This window comes from Pseudophryne corroboree, chromosome 2 (genome assembly GCF_028390025.1).
Source record: "Pseudophryne corroboree isolate aPseCor3 chromosome 2, aPseCor3.hap2, whole genome shotgun sequence".
NCBI lineage: Eukaryota > Metazoa > Chordata > Amphibia > Anura > Myobatrachidae > Pseudophryne > Pseudophryne corroboree.
This window is the reverse complement of record NC_086445.1, coordinates 51,058,469-51,086,438: the sequence shown is the minus strand read 5'-3', so window position 1 is coordinate 51,086,438 and position 27,970 is coordinate 51,058,469. Positions and strand designations below refer to the sequence as shown.

The following is a 27,970-nucleotide window of genomic DNA, read 5'->3' as shown; positions in this document are numbered from 1 at the left end:
GCATGGATATCCATAAAACCTGTACTGTAATGGCGGAGTTTAGGAAACTGATTTGGAGGGTATGTTTCCATTTAAAAGGAAGACTGTGATATTGCATAATATACTTATTTCCAAAGTTCCCAGCGTTTGGAATAATTTGCCCGATCTAGATTTTGTTCCTGTGCATCGTTTTGCTGGAGCAGGATGTGGGTAATGTTCACTCGCACTCAGAAAATAAGTAATTTCTCACTGTTCCTATAGTACACCTCCGGGTCTCATGGGATCTTATCCAGCGGCAGGTAGCGAGCGAGTGTTGTGTGAGTGCGGGTCTATGAGGGTCCACAATCACTCACAGGAAGAACAGTGGGTTTTATTATTGCACCACGAACTAACGTGTAAAACAATAGAGTGTAAGCTTATCTGAAAATTCCATTGGAATTCCACTTAACACCTTGTTAGTAACTTCTGGTCCAAAAGTTAGTTACCTGGGGTGCATTGTTCAGTCTTTCCAATGTGGTCTGCTGTGTGTGGGCCCAAATTTAATATGTGCAGTTCTCAGATTGCAGACTACGCCTGTGCGTCCACTTTGGGGTTATACCGTGCCTAACTGAATATTTGCTTTCTGTTCCAGACAACAAAAAGAAAGAGAAGGAGAGGCCGGAGATCTCCCTGCCCTCAGACTTTGAGCACACCATTCACGTTGGCTTCGATGCGGTGACCGGTGAGTTCACGGTAAGTCCAGAGGTGCTGGAGGGAGGATTATTTTAGGTCAGCTTTGACGCAGCACCCTGTACCTGCTCTGCTGCGCTGTACCTAGTGCACTGGTTTCTGCGTGGCCTTCTCTGTACCTGGGGAGACTTCATCGTATGAAACGCTTGTTACATGGTAGCCTTGTAGTTTGGGCGGAATTCATATTCTTTGTTGTCCATTTATTGCACTGCCGATGTGACGGGTATCATTTTGTTGAGCTGAAGCGCTGCCAAACCCCCAAATGTCAGTTTTCCTATAAGAAGCGTGATCGTAAAAACCAAAAACTTCTCATTATTACTTGGACTTTTCACTATTAAAAAGTAAAGGCCAGAAGTTCCCAAACGTGGTCCTCAAGTTTAACTGTTGTTACAGTAGATCGGGAGTCCGTGGCCTCTGTTTGTTATTGCACGTTATCAAGGGGGACGCTAGCTTGCAGTGCTGGACACACACTGGGGCAGATGTACAGGATAAAGCAGTGATAAGTGGAAGGTGATAACGCACCAGCCAATCATTAGGAGTTTGAAAAGTGACCGTCAGCTGATTGGCTGGTGCGTTATCACCTTCCACTTATCACTGCTTTATCACTTCTCCAGTCTTAATACATATGCCCTATTATTATATTGTAACCAGTATCGGCTGCAATGTTTGGTAATCCAGTCGGGTAAGTATTGGGGAAGTTAGAACCGGCGATGGGAAGATGACTGCGGATTGCTGACATCACAGTGTGGTCCTCCTCCAACCGCGCTTACAGCGCCTGCCACATTGGAAGTTGCGAGGTGCCCATCCAATTCTGGCCACGGGGTCTGCCATGTGTGTCCAGCACCTAGTCCTGGCAGGAGGGTGACCATTGTGTAACCCTGTAATGCCTGTGGATGTGAATGGGTTAAACAAGCAGAACGTTCCAGTTCAGGGAAAACCTCTCTCCTCAACCCTTACATGTAAGGCGGGGAGATGAGGCTGTTCCATTTTGGTTTTATAGAACCATTTAAAAAAAAAAAAAAAATTCCTTATTTTCGTGATTGATTGTAATTTAAGGACAGTCTCTGCCTCTTTAGGGCATTGCTGTAGCACAGACAATGGAATAATAAATAGATGCTTGCAGAGGATGGTCTAGAGACATAAGCCGTGGTTGGACGACTCCTGTGTCCGGTGTGAGAACGGCCGCCCGTTCTCCGCCTGGCAGAATACTCTCCTTTGTCCTGGGAACAAAGCAGACATATGTTGAGGCTCCTTCCAACCTCCTAATGGCTCTGACACCTTTGCTGCTCCGCTGTCCGCCCCATTTAACGCCGCGTCTGTTTCACAAGGTCGTGAACTTACCATTTAGCAGCATGGCCCATTTGCTGTCCGCTCCAGAATGCAGACATTAATTCTCTCCTGGATGCACGTTAGAGTCTCCGTCTGCCCTGCAGGAAGGGCGAACACCGGCCGCAACGAGACGATGACTGCTGATTATCTGTGCAGCTTAGGTGACTGCTCATATGGAGACTGTCGGGCAGTGCCAAATATAATTGCTCTTGCTGGACAGGAATAGCAATCCTTAGTCTCCGCTTCTACTGTGATTCCAACCATAACCTTCCCTGTTCCTCCTTCACCAAGTTTGAAACCCATCGCCCACCCATTCCAGGGAAAGTGACCCGTGCTGCCCTATGACACCTTTATTTGACTTCCTGTATTCCTCTCTTGCCACAACTTCCCTGTTCTGTGATTGGCCAGCTCAGGTGATGCGCTTCCTGTTTATCAGACTTATACAGGCTTACAGGGTGACCGGCATGCATAGGCAGAAATTCTTCCCCCATCACAGCTTCAGCTCCACTTCATTCATTTCTGATATAGCAACTTGTATGATGTCCAGTGAAGCCATAGACTCCGTTTGTGGTTTCTCCATATTGCAGCACATTTCGGTTTTGTCACCTTTATCTCATACAAGTTGTTATCCAGACATACAGAAGGTGACCGATTTTTATAGATCACAGAAATGTTTTCAAGCTTCTTAAAAAGGGACGTACAAGCCCCAAATTACATGCAGTCAGTCCAGTCAATTCTAATGCTTTATCTTTCTCTCCTAGTAGGGAAAAATCAGCTGACAAAGTTTACTTTAGGCATGTTGGCTGAGGACGCAGTGACGTCATGTTAACTAATCACTTAATCTTTGTGGAGATAACCGTAACACTGCAGCAGAGTCCTGCTCAGAGATGGCCGCACTGAACCGGCTGCCGGTTACAAGTGGAAGTGTCCCTGCCAGGAGATGGCGTGGGTTCTGCGCTCTTGTCCGATTACTGGCTGATTCGGTTATGGCAGGAGGCCACCTTTACATCCTGTTTATTAAGGAGTTGGATATATCTGAAACAGTTCTGCTCTGACAGTAAACTTGCTGTAAAGGTTTTCTCTCCTGCATCTGATTAAATCAGTTTCTCCGTGATAAGTCTGCAGTTCTGTTAAACCGATATGCGCTGTGTGTGGATTCCACCACACAGGATAATTTACATGGAATAACTAGAGATGAGCGGATTCGGTTTTACTCGGATTTACTCTGTTCTCAAAACGGCATCTTATTGGTTATTCAAAACACGTGACATCCATGAGCCAATAAAATGCCGTTTTGAGAACCGAGTAAATCCGAGTAAAACCGAATCCGCTCATCTCTAGAAATAACTGACATGCATGCTTTTGCTATTTCTGCTTTTTGACCAATGAGGTAATTAATGACTTGGCAGTCTGGAATAAAACAGACCTCTCGTCATTGTGGGTGGATTTAAGGTTCTTGTACATTGAATAATTTGGTTGCTGCCTCCTTTTATTCCATGCCTGAAGTTACCATTGCACCAACAACCCAGTGAGGGTATAGGCGCTTGTTAGTCGGGTACAGCAAATAATTGATTTACTGTATATCCGGGACAATCAGACTGTCATAAAGAACACCTGTTATCAGAGGGAGGGGGGTTATTAATTAAAAAAAAAATATTTTATTTTAATTTTAGAATACTTATCCAAGTGTATCTTCACCTAATACGTTAAATAGAACTTATGGGGCCGGATATAATGCCGCCCGCGTTTGGCGACCATGCAGGATGTAAGCCAAACTGAGACTTTTTTTAAAGGGACAGTCACTTACAAGGCAAATCCATGCCTTGTAAGTGATTTCCTCTTTAAAAAAGCGTCCGAGTTTGGCTGCCATCCCACACGGGCGCCAATATATCCGGCCCACGGACTGTACCGTGCCTTTCCCAGTCCAGTTCAGGGTTAGCCAGTAAGAACCAATGGAATAGCTGACGTATGGGAGGGTGGATGGTTCTGAAGACACTTGGCTCTGCTAAATAGCAATGAATCCAGTGTTGGCCTTTTATACTGGCAGTGGGAGTGGACACTGACCATTAGTGACTCCTTCGCTAACCCTTCCTATCCTATATCTGTGCAGGGAATGCCGGAGCAATGGGCGCGGCTGCTGCAGACCTCCAACATCACCAAATCGGAGCAGAAGAAGAACCCACAGGCTGTCCTGGATGTGCTCGAGTTTTATAACTCCAAGAAAACCTCCAACAGTCAGAAGTATATGAGCTTCACAGGTAACCTCAGCTGGCAGGGCTCTGCTGTCCGCTTAGCCTGGAGCGGATGCACCAATATTGATGAATGTGCAGCCTTTCTATTAACTAGTGACCTCGCCGAGGCACAGCATCGAGGCATGGGGCTCAGGGTGCCTCACGTCTGAGTGATGTCAGCAATAGCTAATTGATCGACTGCATTCACTCTGAGGTAACCTAAAATGGCCAACTGCTCTTCTAAGTGTTCGACGTGTGCCTTTTTTGTCTAAAAGCAACTCGGTGGCAGCCATTTTTAGCCATCAGCCTGTCTGTTCACTAGCAAATGATGATGCCTCTGAGGCATGAGGCACAAACTGCCTCAGTGATGTCACTATTTCCTGGTAAATTTGACAGGCTGCTTCTGTAGGGAGGAGTTCAGTTCCCCAGTAATTCCTGTCAGCCACTGCTGTGTGTATTATAATGCGTGTAAATGCCAGTCATCCCATTACCTAACACACGGTCAGGCTACCCCTGGGCACAGCTCCGCTGCAGGCTTGTCAGCACTTTCATCACTCGGCCAGACATGGCTGATAAGCCGCCCGCTGTGCACTGGGATTTCTACAAGCCAAGCAATAGATTGTAATTGTTTCCGATATGAGTCATGAGCGCCCTCCTTTCCCTCGCTCCGGATCTGTCCCCGTGCTGCTCTCTGCCCGACCTCAGACGTGTCTGCATTGTTTGGCTTGGCGAGGTGCTCTGTTGCTGACTCTGCTGCTGGGATTCCTCAGCAGCGATGTGTAGTAAGGACTGGCTGGCGTTCAGTCACACAGTCCTCAGCCACAGATGCAGAAGACTGACTCCTGCGCTTCCCTCTGGAGCTAAGCGACAGGGACATGTAAATTCCAGAATAATGCAATGGGGGAAATTTATTTACTTTTATTTTTTTTTACATTTTATTTGAGCAATTTTTGCTACTCAACTTTTCGGATGATGTGAATTCTATTATCTAGAACGATAGTCTGTATCAGTGCTTGTCATCTTTGCAGGGAAATTGTTTTATTACAGATAGTCACATATAAAATAATATTGCACAAACCAACTGTGAAGTATGCAGTGTTCTTATGTGTATACATGGGAAATGTCGCAGGGGACTGTACCCATTGTTACCTCTATTAGACACCGACTGTCATACATTATATGTAATCATTTATATATGTTCTTATTTTATAATGTTGCCGTGATGTGTGTCTGCATCCTTCAGTAACAATGCTCCTATTTCTGCAGATAACACTCTCGACGTCTACGGATCATCCGCGAACTTGGTAAGTTTTCATTTTCTGCAGCGGGGTACACTGGGATTACACAGGGAATACATCGGGGTGTTGAGTTAGATCTTGATCCGAGGCACCAACAGGCTAAAGCTTTTGACTGTTCCCAGGATGCATTGCGGTGCCTCCTCTATATAACCCTGCCTCCGTGCACAGGAGCTCAGTTTGTAAGTTGGTGCCTGCATTGCAGGTCACTTAACAGGGGGGCTGCGCTAGGCAGCACTGAAAAGAGCTTTTTTTAGAAGACTTCAAGGGCCGCAGCACTTTTTATGTCATTATGACATGCGGTGCTGCGGCTCCATCACCTCCCCAGCAGCGCTGCATACTCCCGTGGCCGGGTTCCCGGGTACTTGCAGCAGAGGCGCACCGGTCCTCAGGCACACCACCGCTGACGCTCTCCAGGATCGCGTGGCTGTACAGCAGGTCGGACCCGCCGGTAAATCGTGGACACTGTACTGCACAGAGACCCCACTATATCCACCAGGGCAGGGAGCACAGGTCAGATTTTAATTAAGCGGGCCTGTCCAAACTGCAGGAGCCAGGTCGCCCATACGACCCCAGAAAACAAAAACAAAAGGGGCTACCGGTGCTTAAACTGTAGAAGCCCCTTCTACTGATAGGAGTGTAGGCAACTCTGCCCTAGATCCTATTTTAGGTACAGTATATGGAATATTTGTATAGGAACATAGATTCCAACACGGTCCTCAGGACCACAAACAGCTCATATTCTCCTCACAGAGGGGCAGATGTATTAACCTGGGGAAGGGATAAAGAAGTGATAAAGCAGTGATAAGTGCAAGGTGATAACGCACCAGCCAGTCATTAAGGATTTGAAAATGACAGGAGCTGATTGGCTGGTGCGTTATCACTGTTTTATCACTTCTTTATCCCTTCTCCAGGCTTAATACATCTGTCCCAGAATCACAAGTAACATAATCTCCACCTGTGCCTTTTTTTTTTTAAATATGTCTGGCTGTAATGAGTAGCACACCTGTACACCTGCTAGGTGACCTGGAAAACCTGACCTGTTTAGGGTCCTTATGGACAAGTTTGAGAACCATTGCATTAGATTAAATATGCCCCCTACAGCACTCTGACCCAGCTGCGTCTAACCTTTTTAAGTAGGGTTTTTTTTTTCTTCATTTTTTGAGATAGTTGATAAAAAAATAATAATAAAGAAAAACACATTTCAGATCCGTGTGTTGACATATAGCGACGTACCAGCTTGTCCTTGCAAAATCCTTACTTTTGATAAATGGAACTGTGTGCAACAGATAACGTAACTGGTTTCACTTTGTAAAAATTAAGCCTACACAAGCCCACCCGTGATAATGTACACAACTGGACAGATTCCAATTGGCTGTGGCTTGTGCTGCCTCCATATGGGGGGGGGGGGGAAGCGAGAGCCGAACTAAGCTTTCACTGCCGTGCCAGACGGCTGGTATGAGGTTCCTGTGGTAATATGCTGTGTTCGGCTTTTTGTGTATTAAAACCAAACAGCGCCACACCGTCCACAGAAGACTTTGATGTAGAAGTTTGTGGTTTTATCGTCAGCAGCTGCTCTTCTATGAAGGCCACGCTGGTTCTCTTGGATAGTAGACTCCAGAACCGTAGGTCCAGAGGTCCATAATTTCCTAAATGTATCATTGGGGTTCTCTGGGATTCTATGAGAGTATGATGGGTCTGGTATAAAAGATAGTGTCTAGTTAGATCGCTGATTTTCAACCTTTTTTTTTTTTTACTCACGACGCACCGCACAATATTTTAAAATTGCCAAGGCACACCATCAGTTCCCCACAGAAAACAACTAAACACACACATTGACCCTCATATAAATCCTTTTGCTCCCCACATGAATTATTCACATTGTTCCCCCTATAAATCCATAAATACTTATTCACCCCACATAAATCCTATTGAAATCCTATTGTTCCCTAGAGGAGAATTAAAATAACAAATATTTCTCTAACGTCCTAGTGGATGCTGGGGACTCCGTAAGGACCATGGGGAATAGCGGCTCCGCAGGAGACTGGGCACAGCTAAGAAAGAATTAGGACTACCTGGTGTGCACTGGCTCCTCCCACTATGACCCTCCTCCAGACTTCAGTTAGAATCCTGTGCCCGGCCGAGCTGGATGCACACTAGGGGCTCTCCTGAGCTCCTAGAAAGAAAGTATATGTTAGGTTTTTTATTTTACAGTGAGATCTGCTGGCAACAGACTCACTGCAGCGAGGGACTAAGGGGAGAAGAAGCGAACCTACCTAACTGGTGGTAGCTTGGGCTTCTTAGGCTACTGGACACCATTAGCTCCAGAGGGATCGACCGCATGGAACCGGCCATTGGTGTTCGGTCCCGGAGCCGCGCCGCCGGCCCCCTTACAGAGCCAGAAGCAAGAAGAAATCCGGAAAATCGGTGGCAGAAGACATCAGTCTTCACCAAGGTAGCGCACAGCACTGCAGCTGTGCGCCATTGCTCCTCATACACACTTCACACTCCGGTCACTGAGGGTGCAGGGCGCTGGGGGGGGGCGCCCTGAGAAGCAATAAATACACCTTGGCTGGCAAATATATCACAATATATAGCCCCAGAGGCTATATATGTGATAAATACCCCTGCCAGAATCCATAAAAAAGCGGGAGAAAAGTCCGCGAAAAAGGGGCGGAGCTATCTCCCTCAGCACACTGGCGCCATTTTCTCTTCACAGTGCAACTGGAAGACAGCTCCCCAGGCTCTCCCCTGTAGTTTTCAGGCTCAAAGGGTTAAAAAGAGAGAGGGGGGGCACTAAATTTAGGTGCAATATTGTTTATACAAGCAGCTATTGGGGGAAAAATCACTCAGTTATAGTGTTAATCCTTGCATTATATAGCGCTCTGGTGTGTGCTGGCATACTCTCTGTCTCCCCAAAGGACTTTGTGGGGTCCTGTCCTCAGTCAGAGCATTCCCTGTGTGTGTACTGTGTGTCGGTACGGCTGTGTCGACATGTGGGATGAGGAAGGTTACGTGGAGGTGGAGCAGAGGCCGATAAATGGGATGTCGTCCCCTGTGGGGCCGACACCAGAGTGGATGGATAGGTGGAAGGTATTAAACGACAATGTCAACTCCTTACAAGGCTGGATGACGTAAAACAGCTGTGGGACAGCCGGCTTCTCAGCCCGCGCCTGCCCAGGCGTCTCAAAGGCCATTAGGGGCTCAAAAAAGCGCCCGTTACCTCAGATGGCAGACACAGATGTCGACACGGAGTCTGACTCCAGTGTCGACGAGATTGAGACATATACACAATCCACTAGGAACATCCGTTACATGATCTCTGCAATAAAAAATGTGTTACGCATTTCTGACATGAACCCAAGTACCACATAAAAGGGGTTTTATTTTTGGGGAGAAAAAGCAGCCTGTGTTTTGTTCCCCCATCAGATGAATGAATGAATGAAGTGTGTAAAGTAGCGTGGGTTCCCCCAATAAGAAACTGGTAATTTCTAAAAAGTTACTGATGGCGTACCCTTTCCCGCCAGGGGATAGGTCACGTTGGGAGATATCCCTTAGGGTGGATAAGGCGCTCACACGTTTGTCAAAAAAGGTGGCACTGCCGTCTTAGGATACGGCCACCTTGAAGGAGCCTGCTGATAAAAAGCAGGAGACTATCCTGAAGTCTGTATATACACACTCAGGTTATATACTGAGACCTGCAATCGCCTCAGCATAAATAGTGCTGCTGCAGCGTGGTCTGATACCCTGTCAGATAATATTAATACTCTTAAGACAGGGAAAATAGTTTGCTAACATAGAGCATATTAAAGACGTTGTCTTATATATAAAGGATGCACAGAGGGATATTTGCCGGCTGGCATCCAGAATTAATGCAATGTCCATTCTGCCAGGAGGGTATTAGAAACCCGGCAGTGGACAGGTGGTGCTGCCTATAAAAGGCACATGGAGATTCTGCCTTATAAAGGTGAGGAATTGTTGGGGATGGTCTCTGGGACCTCGTATCCACAGCAACAGCTGGGAAGAAGAAAAAAAAAAAATTTTTACCTCAGGTTTCCTCACAGCCTAAGAAAGCACCGTATTTTCAGGTACAGTCCTTTCGGCTTCAGAAAAGCAAGCGGGTCAAAGGCGCTTCCTTTCTGCACAGAGACAAGGGAAGAAGGAAAAAGCTGCACCAGCAGCCAGTTCCCAGGATCAAAAATCTTCCCCCGCTTCCTCTGAGTCCACCGCTTGACGTTGGGGCTCCACAGGTGGAGACAGGTGCGGTAGGGGCACGTCTCGGGAACTTCAGGGACCAGTGGGTTTGCCCACAGGTGGATCCCTAGGTTCTGCAAATAGTATCACAGGGATACAGGCTGGAGTTCGAGGCGACTCCCCCTCGCCGTTACCTCACCTCAGCCTTGCCTGCTGCCCTCGGAGAAAGGTAGTACTGGCGGCACTTCCAGCAGGTGAAATCTAGGTACCCCTCCTTCAACAAGGCCGGGGTTAATATTCCAAAATGTTGTGGTACCGAAACCAGACGGTTCGGTGAGACGCATTCTAAAATTGAAAGCCTTGAACACTTATATACGAAGGTTCAAGTTCGAAATGGAATCGCTCAGGGCAATTATTGCAAGCCTGGATGGTATCATTGGACATCAAGGATGCTTACCTGCATGTCCCTATTTACCCTTTTCACCAGGAGTACCTCAATATTGTGGTACTGGATTGTCATTACCAATTCCAGACGTTGCCGTTGGTCTGTCCCCGGCACCGAGGTATTTACCAAGGTAATGGCCGAAATAATTATCCCGTACTTGGACGATCTCCTTATAAAGGCGAGGTCCAGGGAGCAGTTGTTCGGCGGAGTAGCACTATCTCGGGAAGTGCTACAACAGCACGGCTGAATTCTGAATATTCCAAAGTCGCAGCTGGTTCCTACGACGCGTCTACTGTTCCCGAGTATGGTTCTGGACACAGAACAGGATAAAAAGGGTTTCTCCCGGAGGAGAAGTCCAAGGAGTTGTCGTCTCTAGACAGAGACCTCCTAATACGTATACAGGTGTCGGTGCATCAATGCACGCAAGCCCTGGGAAGGATGGTAGCTTCTTACGAAGAAATTCCATTCGCCAGGTCCCATTCAAGGATTTTCCAGTGGGATCTGTTGGACAGGTGGTCCGGGTCGCATCTTCAGATGCATCGGCGGATAACCCTGTCTCCAAGGGCCAGGGTGTCGTTGTTGTGGTGGCTGCAGAGTGCTCATCTTCTAGGGGGCCGCAGATTCGGCATACAGGACTGGGTCCTGGTGACCACGGATGCCAGCCTTCGAGGCTGGGGGGCAGTCACACAGGGAAGAAACTTCCAAGGCTATGGAAAAGTCAGGAGACTTCCCTACACATAAATATTCTGGAACTAAGGGCCATTTATAATGCCCTAAGTCAGGCTAGACCCCTGCTTCAACACCGTCCGGTGCTGATTCAGTCAGACAACATCACGGCGGTCGCTCATGTACACGACAGGGCGGCACAAGAAGCAGGATGGCGATGGCAGAAGCCACAAGGATTCTCCGATGGGCGGAAAATCATGTGTTAGCACTGTCAGCAGTGTTCATTCCCGGAGTGGACAACTGAGAAGCAGACTTTCTCAGAAGAGGACCCTCAGGCGATAGCTGTGGACGCTCTGGTAACACCGTGGGTGTACCAGTCGGTGTATGTGTTCCCTTCTCTGCCTCTCTTACCCAGGGTAATGAGAATAATAAGAAGGAGAGGAGTAAGAACTATACTCATTGTTCCGGGCTGGCCAAGAAGAGCTTGGTAACCAGAACTCCAAGAAATGATCTCAGAGGACCTATGGCCTCTGCCGCTCAGACAGGACCTGCTGCAGCAGGGGGCCTGTCTGTTTCAAGACGTACCGCGGCTGCGTTGACGGCATGGCGGTTGAACGCCGGATCCTGAAGGAAAAGGGAATTCCAGAGGAAGTTATCCCTACGCTATTTAAAGCTAGGAAAGAAGTGAACGCTAACCATTATCACCGCATATGGCGGAAATATGTTGCGTACTGTGAGGCCAGGAAGGCCCCAAAGGAGAAATTTCAGCTAGGTCGATTTCTGCACTTCCTACAGTCAGGGGTGACTATGGGCCTACAATTGGGTTCCATTAAGGTCCAGATTTCGGCTCTATCGATTTTCTTCCAAAATGGAACCGGCTTCACTGCCTGAAGTTCAGACATTTGTCAAGGGAGTGCTGCATATTCAGCCTCCTTTTGTGCCTCCAGTGGCACCGTGGGACCTCAACGTGGTGTTGGGTTTCCTAAAGTCACATTGGTTTGAGCCACTCAAAACCGTGGATTTAAAATCTCACGTGGAAAGTGGTCATGCTTTTGGCCTTGGCTTCGGCAAGGCGGGTGGCAGAATTGGCGGCTTTGTCATGCAAAAGCCCCTATTTGATTTTCCATATGGATAGGGCAGAATTGAGGACTAGTCCCCAGTTTCTTCCTAAGGTGGTATCCGCTTTTCACTTGAACCAACCTATCGTGGTGCCTGCGGCTACTAGGGACTTGGAGGACTCCAAGTTACTGGACGTAGTCAGGGCCTTGAAAATTTATGTTTCCAGGACGGCTGGAGTCAGGAAGACTGACTCGCTATTTATCCTGTATGCACCAAACAAGATGGGTGCTCCTGCTTCAAAGCAGACTATTGCTCGCTGGATTTGTAGCACAATTCAGCTTGCGCATTCTGTGGCTGGCCTGCCGCAGCCTAAATCTGTAAAAGCCCATTCCACGAGGAAAGTGGGCTCTTCTTGGGCGGCTGCCCGAGGGGTCTCGGCTTTACAACTTTGCCGAGCTGCTACTTGGTCAGGGGCAAACACGTTTGCAAAATTCTACAAATTTGATACCCTGGCTGAGGAGGACCTTGAGTTCTCTCATTCGGTGCTGCAGAGTCATCCGCACTCTCCCGCCCGTTTGGGAGCTTTGGTATAATCCCCATGGTCCTTACGGAGTCCCCAGCATCCACTAGGACTTTAGAGAAAATAAGATTTTACTCACCGGTAAATCTATTTCTCGTAGTCCGTAGTGGATGCTGGGCGCCCGTCCCAAGTGCGGACTGTCTGCAATACTTGTATATAGTTATTGTTAACTAAAAGGGTTATTGTTGAGCCATCTGTTGAGAGGCTCTGTTGTGTTCATACTGTTAACTGGGTATAATATCACGAGTTATACGGTGTGATTGGTGTGGCTGGTATGAGTCTTACCCGGGATTCAAAATCCTTTCCTTATTGTGTCAGCTCTTCCGGGCACAGTATCCTTACTGAAGTCTGGAGGAGGGTCATAGTGGGAGGAGCCAGTGCACACCAGGTAGTCCTAATTCTTTCTTAGCTGTGCCCAGTCTCCTGCGGAGCCGCTATTCCCTGTCCTCCTCCCTGTCCCTCAGTGGCGGGGGTTGTTCATAGTGGAGTGCTGCGAATACTGAGCAGCGGGCGGTAGGGCAGGTGTGGATGTGGGTTGGCAAGGAAAGCTGTGTATGCAGGCAGGAACTTGAAGATGTGTATGCAGGCGGGTGGGCTGGCTGGATGGTGAGACGCGGCGGCTGTGACCTATGATATCACATCGTTTTCAAGGCATAGGTCACGGCCGGACCACGACTGATCCTCTAAGGGCTGTAACACACGCGCCGGTTTCTCCCGGATGGCAAAAAGCCGGACAAACTTTGTCCGGCTTTTTGCCATCCGGGAGAAACCGGCAGAGTCTGTCACACAGTACGGCTTTGAGCCGTGTGTGATGCTGTGCGCATGGGCAGCATTAGACACGGCTTGGGGAAAAACGTTGTGTGTGAAAGCTCCACTTCACACACACACACACGGTTTACTGGCTGCAAAGACGGCCCGGCAGCCGGACCTTCCAGTGGATAGTTTCGGCTGCAACCCGGCAGCCGGGCCGGGACCGTGCCGTGTGTAAGGACACATTGCACTGCATGTGTCTTTACATCATGGCAGCGGTTTAAAGCCGGCCGGGTTTTTGCCAGGCGGCGCCAGCCGCCTCGTGTGTTGTAGCTTTATGAATAGTCCGAGCTTATAGTTCACTCTGAAGGTGCAGGAAGCTGCTCTGGCTCCGCGGCACACCTTGCAACTGGTCGCAGCACACTGGTTGAAAAAGCCTGAGTTAGACAGTCAATAGATAGACATTAGGTCGACGGGGTCAAAAGGTCGACATGAAACTGGTTGACATAAAAAAGTTAGATGCCATGTTTTTTGCATTTTTGTGGTGTGTGTGGATAGTTTTATCATCTGGTACCCCCAATTGTAGAAAGGCACCCCCTCACGGGGCTCGCTTCCGGCTCGCCACAAGGTTTATAACCAACTCTATGCCGACATTGATAGAGAAGGTATGAAATAGTCCAAAAACATGTTACATTTAAAAAAAAAAAAAAATTGTCTATCTTTTATGTCAACCATTTTCGTGTCGACCTTTTGTACTGTCAACCTTTTCATGTCGGCCTTTTGACCCTGTTGACCTAATGTCTGTCTAACATATGGTGTCTATCTATTGACTGTCTAACAACCGGATACCGAGTATGATATGGTCTGATCTTTGGGTGCATTTTCCGGATTCCACCTCCTTAGAACATTGGTAGTTGCCTTCTGTGCACTTCAGGTGTAAGTCTTTACTACTGTAGAATGTTGGATATCAGATGGCCTACCAGTCTGAGCAGCCGCAATGGCTTTTCTGGGGTGACCTCTGGTGTCTCTTCTCCTTGCCCATGTAAACTTGGGCACTGCCAGTTCTCCTGTTCCTAATGATCATCGCATCAGTCCCTGCGCCAGTGGAGCTTACAATCTATATTCATTTTAGTCAGGCGCCTATTAACCTACCAGTGTATTTTTGTATTGTGGGAGGAAGCTAGATGAATCCCCACGGGGAGAACATACAAACTCTAGTTAGGGCCATGGTGGGAATCAAACCCAAGACTTCAGTGTTACAAGGCGGTAATGCTAACCATTACACCAACTGTGCTACTTACATGAGCTTTAGACTTATAATATCTAAGGACTGGGTGAGGAGTAAAATTGTCAGTTATTTCCTAATAAATAAAATCCGCTAGAAAGGGGGTGTACTTTATTTTTCACATGTCAATTAATAGACATTTTCGCTCTACAGAAAACTGAAGGACAGTTTGGTGGAACATGATCAAACTGTACAGACTGTAATTGCTACATCTGTGTTAAGCGTAAGAACCAGTTCTCGTCCTCCGTTTTATGATCGGCATACCGTGGCGTTCCATACAGAGTGTATGCTGAGAAACGCATCTCTGCGCCAAACTAGGGAATGCCGTTCCCCTGTCGCCATGCAGATTCATTTCTCAGAACCCTGTGTGCACTTCGGCAGTGGGTTAGAAGAACCACGTTCCCCCAAATCGACGCCATGAAGTTCCGAGAGCCCTATTCTCTTTTAGAATCCTGCTGTTTCCCCGCTTCTGACAACCAGAATGTTCCAAAATTGGGGCGGCACTGTCCCTTGAGCCTAATTCGTGTCCATATTTATTACAATCAAGTCCCATCTCTAAGCAGGAAAACGATCTATGTCTGCTGTCTTTACCGAGGTTAATTCCTCTTGAAGCATCCCGTCGGGGCGCTGAGGGTTAACTGGTATTGGCACATTTGGGAATCGTTTGAGCGTTAACTCTTTTTATGTGTAAGGGATTATCGGAGGCTTCACTTCTCTTCCCACAGGAACTTGGCAGCTGCAGCGACGTCTGTCTGTAACTAACTGAGTGTGTGTTAGGGGATTTTCACACTCAGGAAGTAACGTTAATGGAGTCTTCATAACAAAATTATTATTATTTTCTCTATCGTCCTAGTGGATGCTGGGGTTCCTGAAAGGACCATGGGGAATAGCGGCTCCGCAGGAGACAGGGCACAAAAAGTAAAGCTTTTTCCGATCATGTGGTGTGCACTGGCTCCTCCCCCTATGACCCTCCTCCAGACTCCAGTTAGATTTTTGTGCCCGGCCGAGAAGGGTGCAATCTAGGTGGCTCTCCTAAAGAGCTGCTTAGAAAAAGTTTAGCTAGGTTTTTTATTTTACAGTGATTCCTGCTGGCAACAGGATCACTGCAGCGAGGGACTGAGGGGAGAAGGAGTCAACTCACCTGCGTGCAGGATGGATTGGCTTCTTGGCTACTGGACATCAAGCTCCAGAGGGACGATCACGGGTACAGCCTGGATGGTCACCGGAGCCACGCCGCCGGCCCCCTTGCAGATGCTGAAGACAGAAGAGGTCCAGAATCGGCGGCTGAAGACTCCTGCAGTCTTCAAAAGGTAGCGCACAGCACTGCAGCTGTGCGCCATTTTCCTCTCAGCACACTTCACACGGCAGTCACTGAGGGTGCAGGGCGCTGGGAGGGGGGCGCCCTGGGAGGCAAAATGATTACCTATAAAGGCTAAAAATACCTCACATATAGCCCTAGAGGCTATATGGAGATATTTAACCCCTGCCTAATTTCTCTAAATAGCGGGAGACGAGCCCGCCAGAAAAGGGGCGGGGCCTATCTCCTCAGCACACGGCGCCATTTCCTCTCACAGTTCCGCTGGTCAGGACGGCTCCCAAGTCTCTCCCCTGCACTGCACTACAGAAACAGGGTAAAACAGAGAGGGGGGGGCACATTTATGGCGATAATTTGATATAACAAAGCAGCTATAAGGGAGCACTTATTATAAGGCTATCCCTGATATATATATAGCGCTTTTGGTGTGTGCTGGCAAACTCTCCCTCTGTCTCCCCAAAGGGCTAGTGGGTCCTGTCTTCGTTAGGAGCATTCCCTGTGTGTCTGCTGTGTGTCGGTACGTGTGTGTCGACATGTATGAGGACGATATTGGTGTGGAGGCGGAGCAATTGCCAAATATGAGGATGTCACCCCCTAGGGAGTCGACACCGGCATGGATGCCTTTATTTATGGAACTACGGGATAGTGTCAACACGCTAAAGCAGTCGTTTGACGACATGAGGCGGCCGGACAATCAATTAGTGCCTGTCCAGGCGACTCAAACACCGTCAGGGGCTGTGAAACGCCCTTTGCCTCAGTCGGTCGACACAGACCCAGACACAGGCGATGACTCCAGTGGTGACGGTGACGAATCAACCGTATTTTCCAGTAGGGCCACACGTTATATGATTTTGGCAATGAAGGAGGCGTTACATTTAGCTGATACTACAGGTACCACTAAACAGGGTATTATGTGGGGTATGAAAAAACTACCTATAGTTTTTCCTGAATCAGAAGAATTAAATGACGTGTGTAATGAAGCGTGGGTTGCCCCTGATAAAAAACTGATAATTTCAAAGAAATTATTGGCATTATACCCTTTCCCGCCAGAGGTTAGGGAGCGCTGGGAAACACCTCCTAGGGTGGACAAGGCGCTAACACGCTTATCTAAACAAGTGGCGTTACCCTCTCCTGAGACGGCCGCACTTAAAGATCCATCAGATAGGAGGATGGAAAATATCCAAAAAAGTATATACACACATGCAGGTGTTATACTACGACCAGCTGTAGCGACTGCCTGGATGGGCAGTGCTGGGGTAGTTTGGTCAGAGTCCCTGATTGAAAATATTGATACCCTGGACAGGGACAATATTTTACTGTCGTTAGAACAAATAAAGGATGCATTTCTTTATATGCGTGATGCACAGAGGGATATCTGCACACTGGCATCACGGGTAAGTGCTATGTCCATTTCGGCCAGAAGAGCTTTATGGACGCGACAGTGGTCAGGTGATGCGGACTCAAAACGGCATATGGAAGTTTTGCCGTATAAAGGGGAGGAGTTATTTGGAGTCGGTCTATCAGATTTGGTGGCCACGGCTACAGCCGGGAAATCCACCTTTCTACCTCAAGTCACTCCCCCACAGAAAAAGGCACCGACTTTTCAACCGCAGCCCTTTCGTTCCTTTAAAAATAAGAGAGCAAAGGGCTATTCATATCTGCCACGAGGCAAAGGTCGAGGGAAGAGACAGCAACACGCAGCTCCTTCCCAGGAACAGAAGCCCTCCCCGGCTTCTACAAAAGCCTCAGCATGACGCTGGGGCTCCTCAAGCGGACTCGGGGATGGTGGGCGGTCGTCTCAAAAATTACAGCGCGCAGTGGGCTCACTCGCAGGTAGATCCCTGGATCCTGCAGATAATATCTCAAGGGTACAGGTTGGAATTAGTGACGGATCCACCTCGCCGTTTCCTGAAGTCTGCTTTACCAACATCCCCCTCCGAAAGGGAGACGGTTTTGGAAGCCATTCACAAGCTGTACTCTCAGCAGGTGATAGTCAAGGTACCTCTTCTACAACAAGGGAAGGGGTATTATTCCACTCTTTTTGTGGTACCGAAGCCGGATGGCTCGGTAAGGCCTATTCTAAATCTGAAGTCCTTGAACCTGTACATAAAGAAGTTCAAGTTCAAAATGGAGTCACTCAGAGCAGTGATAGCGAACCTGGAAGAGGGGGACTTTATGGTATCATTGGACATCAAGGATGCGTATCTCCACGTTCCAATTTACCCCTCACACCAGGGGTACCTCAGGTTCGTTGTACAAAACTGTCACTATCAGTTTCAGACGCTGCCGTTCGGATTGTCCACGGCACCTCGGATCTTTACAAAGGTAATGGCCGAGATGATGATTCTTCTTCGAAGAAAAGGCGTATTAATTATCCCATACTTGGACGATCTCCTAATAAGGGCGAGGTCCAGAGAACAGCTAGAGATGGGATTAGCACTGTCTCAAGAAGTGCTAAAACAGCACGGGTGGATTCTGAATATTCCAAAATCCCAGTTAATGCCGACAACTCGTCTGCTGTTCCTAGGGATGATTCTGGACACGGTTCAGAAAAAGGTTTTTCTCCCGGAGGAAAAAGCCAAGGAGTTATCCGAGCTTGTCAGGAACCTCCTAAAACCAGGAAAGGTGTCTGTACATCAATGCACAAGAGTCCTGGGAAAAATGGTAGCTTCTTACGAAGCAATTCCATTCGGCAGATTCCACGCAAGAATTTTCCAAAGGGATCTGTTGGACAAATGGTCAGGGTCGCATCTTCAGATGCACCTACGGATAACCCTGTCTCCAAGGACAAGGGTGTCTCTTCTGTGGTGGTTGCAGAGTCCTCATCTATTGGAGGGCCGCAGATTCGGCATACAGGATTGGATCCTGGTGACCACGGACGCCAGCCTGAGAGGCTGGGGAGCAGTCACACAAGGAAGAAACTTCCAGGGAGTATGGACGAGCCTGGAAACGTCTCTTCACATAAACATTCTGGAACTAAGAGCAATATACAATGCTCTAAGCCAGGCAGAACCTCTGCTTCAGGGAAAACCGGTGTTGATCCAGTCGGACAACATCACGGCAGTCGCCCATGTGAACAGACAGGGCGGCACAAGAAGCAGGAGTGCAATGGCAGAAGCTGCAAGGATTCTTCGCTGGGCAGAGAATCATGTGATAGCGCTATCAGCAGTGTTCATCCCGGGAGTGGACAACTGGGAAGCAGACTTCCTCAGCAGACACGATCTTCACCCGGGAGAGTGGGGACTTCATCCAGAAGTCTTCCACATGCTGGTAACCCGTTGGGAAAGACCAATGGTGGACATGATGGCGTCTCGCCTCAACAAAAAACTGGACAGGTATTGCGCCAGGTCAAGAGATCCGCAGGCAATAGCTGTGGACGCGCTGGTAACGCCTTGGGTGTACCAGTCGGTGTATGTGTTTCCTCCTCTGCCTCTCATACCAAAAGTATTGAGAATTATACGGCAAAGAGGCGTAAGAACGATACTAGTGGTTCCGGATTGGCCAAGAAGGACTTGGTACCCGGAACTTCAAGAGATGATCACGGAAGATCCGTGGCCTCTACCTCTAAGGAGGGACTTGCTTCAGCAGGGTCCCTGTCTGTTTCAAGACTTACCGCGGCTGCGTTTGACGGCATGGCGGTTGAACGCCGGATCCTAATGGAAAAAGGCATGCCGGAAGAAGTCATTCCTACTTTGATTAAAGCAAGGAAATAAGTAACCGTGCAACATTATCACCGAATTTGGCGAAAATATGTTGCGTGGTGCGAAGATCGGAGTGCTCCGACGGAGGAATTTCAACTGGGTCGATTCCTACATTTCCTGCAATCAGGATTGTCTATGGGTCTCAAATTGGGATCTATTAAGGTTCAAATTTCGGCCCTGTCGATTTTCTTTCAAAAAGAATTGGCTTCAGTCCCTGAAGTCCAGACCTTTGTGAAGGGAGTGCTGCATATACAGCCTCCTGTGGTGCCTCCAGTGGCACCGTGGGATCTCAATGTAGTTTTGGATTTTCTAAAATCTCATTGGTTTGAACCACTAAATAAGGTGGATTTGAAATATCTCACTTGGAAAGTGACCATGCTTCTAGCCCTGGCTTCTGCCAGGAGAGTGTCAGAATTGGCAGCTTTATCTTACAAAAGCCCATATCTGATTTTCCATTCGGACAGGGCAGAACTGCGGACTCGTCCGCATTTTCTCCCTAAGGTGGTGTCAGCATTTCATCTGAACCAGCCTATTGTAGTGCCTGCGGCTACAAGTGACTTGGAGGACTCCAAGTTACTGGACGTTGTCAGAGCATTAAAAATATATATTGCAAGAACAGCTGGAGTCAGAAAATCTGACTCGTTGTTTATATTGTATGCACCCAACAAGATGGGTGCTCCTGCGTCTAAGCAGACGATTGCTCGTTGGATCTGTAGCACAATCCAACTGGCACATTCTGTGGCAGGCCTGCCACAGCCTAAATCTGTAAAGGCCCACTCCACAAGGAAGGTGGGCTCATCTTGGGCGGCTGCCCGAGGGGTCTCGGCATTACAACTTTGCCGAGCAGCTACGTGGTCAGGGGAGAACACGTTTGTAAAATTTTACAAATTTGATACTCTGGCTAAGGAGGACCTGGAGTTCTCTCATTCGGTGCTGCAGAGTCATCCGCACTCTCCCGCCCGTTTGGGAGCTTTGGTATAATCCCCATGGTCCTTTCAGGAACCCCAGCATCCACTAGGACGATAGAGAAAATAAGATTTTACTTACCGATAAATCTATTTCTCGGAGTCCGTAGTGGATGCTGGGCGCCCATCCCAAGTGCGGATTATCTGCATAAATTGTACATAGTTATTGTTAACTTATTCGGGTTATTGTTGTAGGAAGCCATCTTTCAGAGGCTCCGCTGTTATCATACTGTTAACTGGGTTTAGATCACAAGTTGTACGGTGTGATTGGTGTGGCTGGTATGAGTCTTACCCGGGATTCAAAATCCTCCCTTATTGTGTACGCTCGTCCGGGCACAGTACCTAACTGGAGTCTGGAGGAGGGTCATAGGGGGAGGAGCCAGTGCACACCACATGATCGGAAAAAGCTTTACTTTTTGTGCCCTGTCTCCTGCGGAGCCGCTATTCCCCATGGTCCTTTCAGGAACCCCAGCATCCACTACGGACTCCGAGAAATAGATTTATCGGTAAGTAAAATCTTATTATTTGTTTTATACTGGATATATAGTTCTTGTTATTTAAGAATGTGCATGTATACACCAAATAATAGCTTACATTTGCTACCAGTTGTTTTGTAAAACTGATTTAGAAAAAACGTTCACAGATATTTCTGGAAGTGTTTAAAAAGCTGGTGGGATCTAAAAGTAATTCAAAAGCTTTTGTGTTCATTCACGATATTCATTGCAAACAGAGGCGTAACTAGACGCGTCCGGGCCCCATAGTGCTACCCACTGCAGTATCTGCTGCATAAGCAGTAATCTGGCGCCTTGGTCTGAGTTATACGTAGCGACTACCGCTGTTCCATTTGCCTCCATTTCCAAATGGTACAACTGCCAGGATAAATTTCTTTAGAAGCCATATTAAGTTTATACTTTTAAAGCACATTATATCCTTAGGTATAAGCCCCCTGTGCTAAGGGAAAAAGGGAGGGGGGGGGGGAGGCGCTGCTGCAGGGGATGCGTGGGTATAGTTATGTCCTTTTTATATAGATAGTACATACATACCTCCAAGGGATCTATTGGTGCCACGTGATACACAGTGGCTCCCATTGTCGGTCCTTCCTTTAGTAACGCATTATCACAATTCAGGCTCCAGTAGGAGTAAATCGCACACTAAGTTGTGTAACAAATACTAATGGATTCTGCACATGCTCGGGAAAATGGGGCAAGTGCGTAGGCAAGCTTACTTGAATCTGATCTTTGCAAGTGAAAGAGGTGGAGCAGGGGGGGTGGGGAGGGGTGGTTTAATAAAAGGCCACAGCAAGGCCTCGTTACTGTAATCACAAACTAATGACCTACACAGAGATGCAATTACCCCTGTCTGTAGCTGTATCCGTGGCAGGTACCCGAGGGCAGGTGCCAAAACAGTGATGATGGGCACAAAGCAGAAAGCTTTCAAAGCGTATATACCCCTTCTGTGAATATTCACCAGATGTGTCCAGTATGTACAACAAATAATGTGGTCGCCCAGGAGCCTCCGCTCCCACTCTGCCTGAAGCAGCTGGCTTGTGCTCCATGCGGCAGCGAAACGAATCTACTGCAGATTTGCCCCTAGCGCTGCTGTAGCGCTCTGTGGGCTGAGTGACCCCCGCACCGAGCGCTGCGGTGATGGTTTGCTCTTGGTGCAGGTAATGGGGGTATCTGGGGAGACCACGTATTTCATATAGATGGGGTGATACAGGATTCCATAGTACAGGGAGAACCTGCTAAACGCTGACCATGTGTTTCTCTGTGCTGGATCCCTGTGTATATCACAGCAGACCCGAGCTTATGCGACGCATTCTCATTGGATGGTTCAATTGCGGCTGCTCATGTGCGTTGTGAGGAGTCGGTGCTATGCAAAGTAACGTCAAGCGAGATCTCCCTGTACACTAAAGGGGGACTCATCCTTTAAATCATAGAACAAGTGGCCACGTGGTGCTTTCCAAACTCCTCTATAGCCTTATATATTTTATTCCTGAAATAATCCTGACTACATGTAGTAAACTGCAGCTGTTATGTCTCCTCTTCCATGGTGGTGTAATTGTGTAATGCAGACCACGTCGGTTACCTAGTTAGTGTCACCATGATTGCTTTATTTGGGTATAGCAAATGCATGTGACCTTTCTCTTCAGAAAGATAAATCTTATGATACACGCAACCTTTAATATATATCGCATCATTTGGGCTTTGTATGGAATATTTTTAAATGCTAAGTTGGAAGCCAAAATACTGTCACAGTTGCAAGGGCATTGCCGAAGTGCAAACCCCTGTCCCCTTGCACACTTCGATTGCACATGCGATCCCAGATCTGCAACATCGTCTGCAGCGCAATGTCTGAATAATGACCTGAAAAAGTACTTGTGCGAATCATTTGCCAGAGTTTTTATAAAAGTTTAACTATATTTATTTTTAACTGTAGAATTCAAAAGTCGTTTCCGAGACCCCTGATGTTCCTCCCGTTTCTGAAGACGAAGATGAAGAAGAACCTGCCCCTCCTCCCATCGTGGCCCCGCGTCCAGAACATACGAAATCGGTGGGTGTACCAGTGACTGATATCGGCAATGTACAAACATGGCACGTTCTCCGGGCCGAGTTACTGCAGCACTGATCTGTTAGGGTGCAAGGCGGTGCAAATTGTGATGTAGTCCATGGAGACCGCACAATACTAATGCAGTCTGGTCGGATGTCATTGTGTAACAAGCTCATAATCTGTGCATTGTAGGTGCCGATCCCCAATCAGGTTTATTTCTAAAGCATTATTAGGAGGGAACAGGAAGCAAATAGTAGGTTTGCGGAATACAAACTGCACAGGGCATGTGAGCTCTTCCTGCTGGCTGTAATCTCATTACATGTAATGGTAAAGTCCGTTTCTAGCGTTTACGTCTGCCGGGCAGCGTCTATAGGTAATCGCCTGCTTGTGCTTTGTTTATTCATCCGCTGAGTCAATCAACAAGCGCCATTTAAATAGAGAAACATTATGGTCATGTCTGCAGCTGACTTTACATTGGTTCTGTAGGACAGAACGTCTATATGAAGATTTCATAACCTTTATGAATACAAGGAACGCACACATCCTAATTGCCCTAACAGTGAAGAACCCTTTCCTCCGAACGCGACGGAGGAAAGGGTTCTTCACTGTTAGGGCAATTAGGATGTGGAATTCCCTGCCAGGGAAGGTGGTAATGGCAGTCTCTGTAAATGGATTTAAAAAAGGAATGGATACATTTCTGAATGAAAATGCGATCAAAGGTTATAATATTTAAAATATCAACGTGGTTAATCCGGGGGTTATACGAGTTATAGTAGTTAACTAGTCATAAAACAATACTCAGCGGGTATGTAGATTCATCACAACTTAATACAGGTTGAACACGATGGGCAAATTGCCTCTTTTCAACCTCAATTACTATGTTACTATAACAAAGGTCTGGCATGGTTCAGATTTCATAGTGTTCCTACAGACGGCTGTTATGCGGGCGGAACCAACATAAACATTATTTAGGAATGAGGTACCATCAATACGTCATTATTTTTTTTTTTTTTCAACAAGGTGCAGAAAAATATAATGAATACCCCACAAATTGGGAAGGAAATTGTATACAAAACTCATAACCAAAAGATGAGTGTCGCCAATTTAGCTGGAGGAAGTGGGGGGGGGGGGGGGGGGGGGTTCTTTTCACAGCTGCATCCCCGCACTGAGTACCGGCCAACCTGGAGAGACAGACACTAAGGGCTTGGGAATTAGGGTAGTTGCTAAACTTTAACCTGAATCTAGAACTTTTGAGCCAAAGTATAAAGCGAAGCGTGTATTTACTGATGGTGTTCTACTAATGGAGCAAGCACATTCAGGGGTATATTCAATTAAAACTGCCGTCTTGTCGAAAAGACGGCAGTTTTCGACTTTTTCAGGTCGGAAGGGGTTCCGACCTTTTCAGTCCCCAGCATTTTTAGACGACAAGTTGGGGAATTCGACTTATCGAACAGTATGTGAATCGGCGGTATAGCTTACAGATTCACGTGCTTCTGAGGGAAACTGGGCCAAATTCCACAGGTTTTGGCCCCGTTTCCGACCATCTCGGTTCGACTTAAAAAAAAAAAGTGGAACTGAGATGAGGGACCAGAGAGGAGGAGAGGGGGGAGAGCCGCCGGCAGACGGGGGAGAGCAGCGCTACAGCACAGCGCTGCAGGAGGATGTGGCACAGCCGCTGCTCACAGCAGCGTCCACCCAGCTCCAGCAAGTGAGGTCCCGCTTGCTGGAGCCAGGTGGACGCTGCCGTGAGGTCTGGCGGCTGTGCCACATCCTCCTGCAGCGCTGCTGTCCCCCGTCTCCCTGCGGCTCTCCCCCCTCTCCGGTCCCTCATCTCAATTCAACTTTTTTAAAGTGGAATTGAGATGGGCATTGAATAGCCCTTGTCGGATCCATTCCGACAAATGCATGTCGGAATGGATCCGACCTCCATTGAATATACCCCCCAGTGTGTGTGGTCTGGAAATCAGACCTGGGTGATGTCATATGTTCCTGGCGATCTGATTGGCTGGACTCGGCGGAGCGTTGGTTCCGCTCTCCGCTCAGATTGCGATAAGTTTGATGGAAACATTTTGCGGATAATTATTCAAAATTTATTTTGTCAACCTGGAGGATATACTACTAATCGCTACGGCCACCAAACACTAACGCAGGCAAGAGGACCGAGCGAGGACACCTGATTGGTCACAGCATAATTGGGCCGTTTGCTCTTTTTTTTGTTTTAGTACACAAATCTGTGTATGGAAATGCTGCAAGACTTTCATGTCAATAGCTGATTTTTGGTTTTGATGTATTTTATTATCATACCCTGCCCAAATGTCATTGTCCTCAGATGTGGCCGCCTGATTTCATTTACTACCTTGTGTATCTTCATTGTCTATATACTGTAAGCATTACTGCCAAGCTCTGCTAATGCCTAGCCATATACCTAATGTCACGTGGGAGACTTTTATCTCTGGTCCAGCTCCCTGGATACAAAGATGACCCCGCTGTGCGACCCCCCTCCCCCCCCCCCCCCCCCTCTCTGTGCATGAGTCTGCACCCTTTCCTGGGGGCTGGCGTTGATTGCAGCACTTGTGCTTCACAGATCTATACCTGTCCTGTTGCTCTCCCGTCACCGCCGGTTAAAGATGAACCTGCCGCTACGCTGCCTTCAGAGCCATCAGAAAACAGCTCGTCTCCGCTAGAGGCGTCCGCAAAAAACACGGAGAAGACGAAGAAAAAAGCCAAGATGTCTGATGAGGAGATCTTAGAGAAACTAAGTATGTGCTTAATTCTTATACACGGAGTGTTCACTTCAGGACTCCCTGATAAATGATGTCATTATATTGTGTTTTCTCTTTCTAATAATCCTATAGCTCAGGGATAAGGCAATGGGTTGCAGCCCAGCTGCTGTGTTACTATAATTCCCAGCTCGCCCTGCCACTGATTTAGCTCGCCCTAACAGCAAACCTTTGGCAAGGCATGCTGGGATATCTAGTTCCATAGCAGCTAGAGTACTGTACGTCGCCTACCCCTGCTTTAGCTACATTCTCTGCGCCATCATTCGTATAAGCCCCCTACTTCTTAGTAAACCTTATGGGTATAGCGTTTTATGCCCAATTATTTAGCTGGTGATTTAGTCTGAGCCAGTATTTGAGCTTGGCAACTGATTGGGTAGCAGGAAAGTTACTGAGGGTATGAGGCACAGCATGTCTCCCTGAGTTATAAGCCGTGCTCGTACATACATCACAGGAAGCCTGAGCTGTACTATCCCTATATACGCCTGCAGTTCCATTGTGATCTTATGGCAGATGGAGGTACACTAGGTTAGGCACTGCGTGTTTCTGGAAGATGATATTTTCCACAGCTTGAACTGTACTGATTATTAAGGAATGATCTTCCCTTTAATGTGGGAGCTTTGTAAACCACGAGAATGCAGCGTATGTAGCTGTGACGGCTTTGGCAAGCGAGCCCGACTAGAGTTGGCTGCCGCACTCTGCAAATATGTTCTAACCACTTCACCAGATTAATGACTTCACTTACACGTGGCCCGTTTACAGGCTCCGTCGTCTTTCTCTCTTTCTTACTACATAGTCTGCGAGCCTCGAAGACTTCTGATGGGTCTGCTCTTAAAGGGCCAGTGTCGTCCTTCTATATCCACGAGCATGCAAAGCCACTTGACCAAGAAGTTGAATCTTTTTTTTTTTTATTGAATGTTTAAGGCATTTATCAGACAAGACTCATGAACCTTTCCTGGGGAGTTCCAAAGTATAAAGCTAGCTATGCGCTGTTCAGTATGGTTTGTTGTCCGACAGAGACAGAGGTAAGAGGGCCCTGCTCGCCAGCTTACTAACAAACCTGTCTCTTTGTAGGGCCGTATTAGTGATAGGTGTGAACCGTGTGCTGTACGTGGGGAGTTGGTTGTACAACGCTGATCTGTGAGCAGTATAAATGTGTTCTCATCTCTGATTACAGGAAGCATAGTCAGCGTGGGAGACCCCAAGAAGAAATACACGCGGTTTGAAAAGATCGGACAGGGGTGAGTACATGACCCTATTGGAGCCACAGCTCCCATTAAACCGCCTGCGAGACAGCTGCACATGATGCGGTGGAACATTGTAAACCCAGCCAAGAGGAAAAAGATGTTGCTTAGAATTTGGGACTTCGTTTTCCTGCGCGTTTGCATGTTACTTATCATCGGCGCATATCATTTATGTTTTATGCCTTTTCAGAGTGGTAACGGGCGCGATAACTAGTCTCGGCGCAGAGTGGTAGCGTAAGGGGCATAGCCAGGTTCACCTTTATAGAAGTTGGTGAGCTGTGCCCAGTTTGTCCAGACACAGCAGCATCCGCTGAGTTTTTGGTGGTTAAGCAAGCATATTAAAGGTCATGATTGATGTTTATATAAACTTCTAATAAGCCGCTTCTGTAAAAAAAATGCATCTAGCTATAGGGGCACAGTGGTTAGCATTGCTATCCCACAGCCAGGAATGTTTCTAGACCATTTAGCTCCCAGTGCAAACACTAAATAATGTGCCTCCCTCGACATTGTAAAAATAAATATTTCTCTAACGTCCTAGAGGATGCTGGGGACTCCGTAAGGACCATGGGGGATAGACGGGCTCCGCAGGAGACATGGGCACTCCAAGAAAGAATTTAGTTCTGGGTGTGCACTGGCTCCTCCCTCTATGCCCCTCCTCCAGACCTCAGTTTGATACTGTGCCCAGTGGAGACTGGGTGCTTTTCAGGAGCTCTCCTGAGCTTTCTGAGAGAAAGTATTTTGTTAGGTTTTTTATTTTCAGGGAACTCTGCTGGCAACAGGACTCCCTGCATCGAGGGACTGAGGGGAGAGAAGCAGCCTACTCTGAGTGCAAGGTCCTGCTTCTTAGGCTACTGGACCCCATTAGCTCCAGAGGGA

At 47.7% G+C, this 27,970-nt stretch overlaps 1 protein-coding gene across 2 annotated transcripts in view; it reads left to right on the top strand.

Annotated features, from left to right (window-relative positions):
• PAK1 (p21 (RAC1) activated kinase 1) overlaps window positions 1–27,970 on the top strand; it is a 102,580-nt gene that overhangs the window by 34,699 nt on the left and 39,911 nt on the right. For both annotated transcript variants that reach the window (XM_063951282.1, XM_063951281.1), the window contains 6 exons: window positions 611–711; window positions 4,148–4,295; window positions 5,535–5,572; window positions 22,963–23,076; window positions 25,658–25,832; window positions 27,028–27,091. In XM_063951282.1, coding sequence (XP_063807352.1) covers window positions 4,151–4,295; window positions 5,535–5,572; window positions 22,963–23,076; window positions 25,658–25,832; window positions 27,028–27,091 — 536 coding nt within the window. In that variant the 5' untranslated portion in view covers window positions 611–711; window positions 4,148–4,150. The remainder of the gene's footprint in view (window positions 1–610; window positions 712–4,147; window positions 4,296–5,534; window positions 5,573–22,962; window positions 23,077–25,657; window positions 25,833–27,027; window positions 27,092–27,970) is intronic.